The following is an 8,609-nucleotide window of genomic DNA, read 5'->3' as shown; positions in this document are numbered from 1 at the left end:
TTGACACAAATCTCATAGATGCAAATGAGGTCAAATTTCATGCCAAAGATACCAAGGCCAACTTGCTACGATTGTTGGTAATAAATGAAAACAAAGATATAATACTCTTTCCTTACAACTTCAAGTGAGTGTTGCTGTCTTGTGCATATTCGGTTTCCCTTATTAGTCCAGGTTATAGTAATGTAATTGATGAGTTATGCATGCGTGCACAGGTTCCACTATATTCTTCTAGATATTAAGCTTGAGCAGGGACTAGTAACCGTCTTAGACTCGAGACGAAAAGATCCTAAGGAGTATGCGGACATGACTGAAATGTTCGAGAAGTAAGTTAAATCGATCATTATCGCACCATATCAGCAACTTTGTTCATTTCCTGATATCAAGTAATTGTTTTCTTTGTCTGGCAGGGTTTGGACAAAATTCACCAAAAAAAGCTTCGGGACTGCCGAAGAAGCTGCAATTTAGACACCCGAACGTAAGTACTACTAGCATGTTCCGCACATATCCTAGTGATTCAAGCGCTAGTTTGATTAACCTCTATTTCTTGTAAAGTGGTTGTGGCAGGAAGCCGGGAATAATTACTGTGGATACTACATTTGCGAGTCCATTCGCCACACGACCTGTGAGTGGGGCTACTCTGATGAACAATATGAAGTGTGTAAGCAATAATATTCACAATTTTTTTATTACCATCATTTGTGTTGAGTTTCATTTATTCATATATATATATATGTATATGTATATATATGTATTGACCCCTTCTTCAAATTAGATCTTTTGGATGCAGGATGAACTCCTACCACCAGATCGTATGCGAGCAATTCAAGAGGAATTGGCGACATTCTTCCTTGACCACGTGATCGCTAAAGACGGAGAATACCATATGGACCCTGAGTTCATATATAATTAGGAGATTATATTGTAAGACATAATTATATTGTATATATGTAGCCAGTAGCGTCGGATAGATATACGAGAACTTGTTGTTTGACCAATCTCTCGAAGAAGGAGAGGTGGTCGATATCACTTCTCTTTGTATGCATATGTTCATGACGATCTTCTGTTTCCTTCATTTGCTTACTAGCTAGCGTGTCGAATCATCTCTACACACATATATATATATATAATACGTAGCGTACGTCGACCAAGCATGGAGATAAGAGAGGACACTTCTCTCTATTAATTAGCTAGATAACACAATATATGAAACACCTAAATTAACCCCCCAAAACCCCTAAATCACCCCCTTTCAAAAAAAAACCTCAGCTCCTGCCAGCTGCTGACGCGTGGATGCCTATTAGTCTAGGTTTGTGACACCAACCGGGACCAAAGGGCCTCCTGCCTGGCCTTGCCGCACGGGCCACGTGGAGACCCATCTGTCCCGGTTCATGTAAGAACTGGGACTAAAGGCCCAGGGCATTAGTAACGACACTTTAGTCCCGGTTCAACAACCGGGACAAAAGGCCCTTAAGAACCGGGACAAATGGCCTTTCTGCTACTAGTGACGGTCAGCCAATGTAAATTGCTATGTGCACACCATAGAGGTAGTAGCTCAATGATGGCTGTTAGATTCATATTTGTGGGACTAATCATGCGGTGGTGAATGGGTCGTCCGATGTGTTGGGGGTAATTGCGGGGTGCACTTAAGAAAGTTCTTGTTTGATTGTTTAATAATAGTGGAGATGGAGATGGAGATGCAGTTTGTGAGCTGCGAAGGAGAGGCCGTAATACTTTCCAACCGACCAGAAAGGTGGCGTAACCTCAGGTCGAGTACAAGTTTACGGTATGTTCCTCTCCATATCCTCCTCGGCCAAGGAGTCCGTGACCGCTTCGTATTTTCCATAGCCTTTACAAGTCCTCTATCTCCATATAACATGGTTAGGCGTGCAAAAGATTATGGCCAACTCCTGTCTGTCGATCAGACCCGTCGCTTATTCTCAAAAGCTTTGATGGCCATGGCTAACGAAGACGGCGCAACCTCGGCGGGGGATTACTACTGGATACCCGAGGCCATGTCCTCCACATCCATTACACGTCATCACACCGCGACGTTTGATTTTGTGGTGACCGATTACCTGCAGCTCAAGGAGTCAAGGGCATGGGCGTTGGCGAGTTCGTTACCTCGTCCGTCTTCAAAGTCGGCGGCTACAAGTGGGAGCTCAACTTCTACCCGGATGGGATCACCCAGTACAGGTGTGGCGATAACACCTCATGCTACATTCACTACCTCGGCGGAGCCAAGGATGTGAAGGCCAAGTTCGCGCTCAGCATGCTGAGGACCAGCAGCAAGGCAGAGGTGGTTAGCTAGAACGCGAAGGAGTACGTATTCTCTACACGGAATGACGAGCGGGGCTGTCGCAGGTTCGTGAGCAGGTGGAGGCTGAAATCCCTCTCCCGCGAAGGTGAAGGCGACGACTGCTTCACAATATGGTGTGTGTTCACCGTCAGCAAGGAGACTCCGCTGGTGCTGCAGGGCGACCTCGAGCCCTGTATCGGTGACCCGACAGGCGCGGACGTCACGGTCCGCATGGGCGGCCAGGAGTTTCCAGCACACCGGATCCTCCTGGCCACACGGTCGCCAGTCTTTCGAGCTCAGCTCTTTGCACCCATGGCGGAGAAGGACATGGGGCGTGTCAAGGTCGTGGATGTGGAGCCAACCATCTTCCGAATGATGCTTCACTACATCTATACGGATTCGCTTCCACCGTGCCACCACAGAGACGGGCACAGCGTCGCGACGCTGCAGCATATGCTGGTCGCCACAGATAGGTATGGGCTGAGCATGTTGAGGCTCATGTGCGAGGAGGAGCTGTGTGAAAAGATCGATGTCAAGACTGTCAGATCCACCTTTGCACTGGCGAACCAGCACAACTGCGAGCGGCTCAAGAGTGATTGCCTATGGTTTATGTCATCACCAGTGCGTCAAGGTTTTTTTCCGTCCCATGTTGGTGACGGTTAGAGTCCCTGTCCGGCGATTACGGAGGCGATGTGCGCGTCCTTCACACTAGTAGAAAACGGGCCTATTGTCCCGGTTCATAAGGGCTTTTTGTTCCGGTTCCTGAACCGGGACTAAAGGGTCGTTACTAATTCCCTGACCCTTTAGTCCCGGTTCAAACCAGAACCGGGACAGATGGGCCTCCACGTGGCCTGCGCGCTGAGCCCAGGCAGGAGGGCCTTTGGTCCCGGTTGGTGGCACCAACCGGGACCAATAGGCATCCACGCGTCAGCATTTCTGTGGCTGGGGTTTTTGTTTTTTTAAAGGGGCTTGTTTAGGGGTTTGGGGGGTTAATTTAGTTTGTTATTAGCTAGCTAATAGAGAGAAGTGTCCTCTCTTATATCTCTGTGCTTGGTTTATACCAACGCTATGCTATGCCTAAACATGGCTTAGATTGAAGTGAAGGCAACATGTGGTGCATGTCGAAAGTAATACTAATTAATCCTAACTTGATCAAGTTTGGATTAGTACTACTTTCGACATGCACCACATGCATGTTGCCTTCACTTCAATCCAATCCATGTTCATTTCACCCACTGATATATAATAACTCTTCATGCTCACATCATGCATCATCATAATAATAAGTCATACTAATCATCATGATACAACTTCTACTCGTTATTAATAACAAGTCATACGATCATCATCCTCATAGTCATCGAACCAACCCTACTTAATTGTTCTTAGCACATGATCATCAGTATTAGGTAGGACCTAAATACCCTCTTTAAGGTAAAATAGCATAAAACAGTATAGACCCTGACTCTCCATTATGGAGAATGGAGATCATCCTGTCTCCAATTCTTGCGCCGCGCTTCCTTTTGCGTCCAAGAACCACTTTACGAGTGTCCATACATTTTTCCATTCTCTGATTTGCATGTCTCCACTTCTTTTAGAAATCCGGTATGGACTGTTGAGATTCGTAGGATGACCTGGATATATGTTCAAAACATCAAGGCGACCATGCTCATACATCAGATGAGGCACACAATCCTCTGGGATTATCTGTTGAAAAACATGGTAATAACTTCATAGTTAGCAATGAAGTACTAGTTTTATAGAAGTATGCAAAAATGCACGTATGTCGTAATAGTAAAAAATCTTACCAGGGTATCTCCATAGTAGTTACCGTAGTTCAACACGTGCACTAGTGGCACGTATTGAGCATAATGTTGAGGAGTTTGATTGTAGATATTGTAATTCTCAAGATCATTACAAAATCCAACCAGATGATTTTTCTCCTTGTAAGTTAACTCAGAGCCATCGGTGTAGTAAGTTCTATCTACTATCTTCTGCACATTCTTTGATACTTCAAAATAAGCTGTCAATGGAAATAAGCTGTCAACTATTTTGAAATGAACAATATAAATTAGTTAATAATTAACTATGTTTGAGAAACTCGCATAGCGGTAGAACTGGAGGCGTCTCAACAAGGACCCAAATGTCCATATTGTCTTGCCCGATTTCAGGATCACCAAGATCCATGGTGACAAGCATACCCTCATCAAAACCATACAGTTTGCAAAATGCTTCCCAATTTTTGCAACCAAAATGGGCTACGCTCTCAGCATTATACAGCTTTACTTCAAAATCCACATCATGATGGGTCCTTAGGTGAATTTTCTTCGTTTCAAAATTTTCATGGTCTTCAAAATCCATCCTCTCCAAGACATAGTGTCTTGCATGGCATGGGATAAACTATACTCAATTGTAAAAGATGAAAATTACACGTTGAAATAGTTGAAGTCATGCTTAATTATGAAAAAAACACTTGTCGTCGTTGCGTACCGCTTCAACTTCGAAGGTCTCCTCGAGCTTAATGCTGAAGCGCCGATCATTGTCCAGGTGAGGCCTGTCGCACAGACCTCTATCGTCGTGGCACCAGTCGCACTCCCCCGGGAGACTTCCATCGTCCGATGATGACATTTCCTATGTTCATAATTCAAAGATCAAACATGTACAATTAAATATATATATATATATATATATATATATATATGTACTACAAAAACTAAATTAGATCGTTATTATTCAACTAATCATATGCATATGCCTTGCATAGTGCTCTCCAATTTGAGCATTCAATAAGAAAAATCAAATCGCAAAATAAAGTAGTATTCAAATTAGGATGCATTCAATTATAAGAAAAACTACATCATCTCCATGTGTCCGTACATCGTCGAATATTATCACTAATACACGTCGAATACTATCATACATATCGCTAGTACAGCTAGAACCATAGCGCCCGACGGGTATCGGCGCGGGCGGTGGACACCCAAAGGGAAAGAACCATCACAGGATCACAGCTCCAGTGAGATCCCTGAAGAACCTGCCAGGTATTCTCGAACCTTCCCTCCAACGCAACCATGTAGCGACGGACGTGCTGGTCCTCCTCGCTGACACGGTGACGTACCACCTCCGCAGTGTCCGGAAGCCTCGGCACTGTCACTGGCCCACGCGACCGCCACCAAACAAGGATCGGGTCAACGACGGGCTGGCTCCTCACCAAGCTACGCCCCCCGGAAGGTAGCGCCTCCCAGTACCACCCCGGCAGAGCCCAGTCCCGGACATGGCCCATCTGGTCAAGCAGGTGTCGTCCTCCGCCGACTCGACGACGAGGATGCGGGATAGGCATCGTCCACGTCGATGCGGGAAAAATTGCTTTAACTAAAAAAATAAACTAGTTCTATTAATTTTCTTGCTAAAAATAAACTATTTCTATATATATAGTAAATAAACTAGTTTTATTAAATCAACCAGTTCAACTACTACTAATATAAGTAGTTAATTACTATAAATAAAATAAAGTAGTACTAACTAAAAATAAACTACTTGTATATATAGTAAAATAAAGTAGTACTTATTAAATCAACTAATTCAACTACTAATTAAACTAGTTCAAAGCACTAACCTAGAATGTACTATCCTAAAATGCACTAACAATAGAACTAATAACCTCAAATGCATTCAATCAACTAACCTTAAATGTAACTTTTGCAACACAATTTTTTTTTCTAAATATGCACATATATATACGAACATATATATACATAAATTGAAAAAATAATTATATGAACAAAAAAAATCATACATCAATTCATACATATCAATGGATCATACATACATCTGCATATATACATATACATACAACATCCATATATACATACATCAATGAATTACAAAAAAAATATGAAAAAAACAAGAGCAGGCCGGGGCGGCGCGCGGCGGCGCGCGACAAAGCAGAGCAGGCCGGGGCGGTGGCGGCGGCGCGCGGCAAGCAGAGAAGGCAGGGGCGGTGGCGTGGGGGAAGGGAGGGGCTGGGGCTCACTTGGCGGCGACGACGAGGCGCGGCAGAGGGCGACGACGGCAAGGTCGGTGCAGAGGGCGGCCACGTCGGGGTGGCGCGGGGCGACGACGGCGTCAGGGCGGCGCGAGACGGCGCGCGGCGACGACGGCGACGACGCAGAGGAAGCCTGGCAGCGTCGTCGGGGCAGGATCGAAGAACTGACCCCAAATTCTCACAAGTCTTGCTTATATAGACAGAGCATTGGTCCCGGTTCGTGGCACAAACCGAGACCAATGCCACCTTTAGTCCCGATTGGTGGCACCAACCGGGACCAAAGGCCACTTTTCGGCAGCCTAAAGGGTGGGAAGCGGCGGCCTTTGGTCCCGGTTGGTGGCGCCAACCAGGACTAAAGGGGGGCATTGGTACCGGTTGGTGCCACGAACCGGTACCGTTGCCCCTTTAGTCCCGGTTGGTGCCAGCAACCGGGACCAAAGGCCTTGTGCTGCTGCGGCGTCGAAAGTTTAGTTCCACCTCGCTAGTTGAGAGGGGTGCGCAGTGGTTTATAAGCCCCACTACCGCACCCCTCTCGAGCTCCTCTCCATTGCAGGCTTACGGGCCTAATTGTCACTACTATGCCTTTGGGCCTATTGGGCCTCCTGCGGGCCTGAATCCTGGCTCATGGATGGGTTTCTAGTCATATTCAGGCCGTGGGGGCCCAGTAGGTGGCAATTTTTTTTGTTTTTTTTTGCTTTATTTATTTTATTTTGTTTCTACTTACAACAGAATACTTATTGTTGCTATTTTTTCCAGATTTTTTGTTTTGTTTTCTGCATTATTTATTTTCTTTTGTTTTTGCTTTATTTTTTAATTCTTTATGCTTTTAGTTTTAGAAAAATTATAAACTTTTTGTTAATGCCATTAGTTTTCAAATTTGAAAACACTTTTTTGTTTTTTTGTTTTTTTGTTGCTTTATTTATTTTATTTTGTTTCTACTTACAACAAAATACTTATTGTTGCTATTTTTATTTTTTTCCAGATTTTTTGTTTTGTTTTCTGCATTATTTATTTTCTTTTGTTTTTTGCTTTATTTTTTAATTCTTTATGCTTTTAGTTTACAAAAATTAAAAACTTTTTGTTAATGCCATTAGTTTTCAAATTTGGAAACACTTTTTTTATTTTTTTTGTTTTCTTTGTTGCTTTATTTATTTTATTTTGTTTCTACTTACAACAAAATACAACAAAATGCAGGTGAGGTGGCGTGGTGGTAGGGTCTTCACGAAAATCTGCATGCCACCATGCACGTGCTTGCTGAGTTGGATCAGAAGCCGCTCGTTGCCACGCACGTGCCTGCCCAGCTGGTTGGGCTGGCAGCTGCATGCGAACGGCGGTGGAGTCTTGGTTGACGCGGGCCTGGCTGTGGCCCCGCTGACGCCCTTGGCAAGGACGTTGCCGGGGCGTTGCAGTCATCCCCGGCAAGGTGCTTGCCGGGGGTCTTTTGGATCTCCTCGGCTAGGATCCCGCCGAGGGTCGCCGTCTCCTGGTCCTCATCTGATCTCGCATGTTTATGATCTTGACAAAGATCTGCATGTCACTATAGAAGTGCCTCCCGAGCCTTGGTTCCAACATAGTTGTTGGCGGTGTTTGGAACTCATGGTCTCAAGGGTGGCCTGCTCTGATGGCATCGGGCAAGTTGCCCCGGCAAGGGACTTGTCGGGTGTCGGCGTGTTACGACACCTATGGGATCACAAAGATCCCTACTACGGTTGCCGGGGCGCAGGGTTGCAAGGAGAGCAGGGCTAGTAGACAGCACAAGGACCGTTTACCTAGGTTCGGGTCGCGAGGATGCGTAAGACCCTAGTCCTGCTTTGGTGGGTGTATTCCTGAGAGTTCTTGAGCTCTCGAACTAGATGTGGTTAGCGCGTGGTTCGAAAGAGCCGAATCCTTCTCCTGGTCGCCTCGGGCCTCCTTTTATAGGAAAAGGGGGTTGCCACAGTGGCACACAGGAGGTGGAAAGGTGTACAGTGTTGCGAGGTTATCCCTCGTATTACAGGACAAGATGCATTTAATGCATCGCTTAGGTGTCTCCTTGCTTTATTGGGGACAGGGGCGAGGCCCATCCCGTCCGTCGCCACTCTTCCTTGCTTCGACACGCGCCTTGGCCAGCGATGCGTGTGGTGCCACGTAGGCAGGTAGGCAGCTGAGGTGGCGCCATGGTGGAGCCTTCACGAAGATCTGCATGCCGCCACGCAGGCGCTCGATAAGTTGGCCTGGGAGCTGCATGTTGCCACGCAGGCGCCTGCCCAGCTGGTTGGGTTGGCGGCC

At 45.8% G+C, this 8,609-nt stretch overlaps 1 protein-coding gene across 1 annotated transcript; it reads left to right on the top strand.

The window, feature by feature from the left end:
- The first annotated feature begins 2,098 nt into the window (after positions 1-2,098).
- Positions 2,099-2,959, top strand: LOC147986824 (BTB/POZ and MATH domain-containing protein 3-like). The gene is made up of 2 exons (XM_087542168.1): positions 2,099-2,256; positions 2,362-2,959. Exons 1-2 carry the CDS (start codon positions 2,099-2,101, stop codon positions 2,957-2,959), a joined length of 756 nt encoding a protein of 251 aa, XP_087398294.1.
- The last annotated feature ends 5,650 nt before the right edge of the window (positions 2,960-8,609 follow it).

The sequence above is a fragment of the Triticum urartu genome, chromosome 2A (assembly GCF_056163025.1).
Source record: "Triticum urartu cultivar PI428250 chromosome 2A, HENAU_Tu73, whole genome shotgun sequence".
Classification (NCBI taxonomy): domain Eukaryota; kingdom Viridiplantae; phylum Streptophyta; class Magnoliopsida; order Poales; family Poaceae; genus Triticum; species Triticum urartu.
The sequence above is the reverse complement of the archived record's forward strand: the minus strand, read 5'-3'. Positions and strand labels throughout refer to the sequence as shown.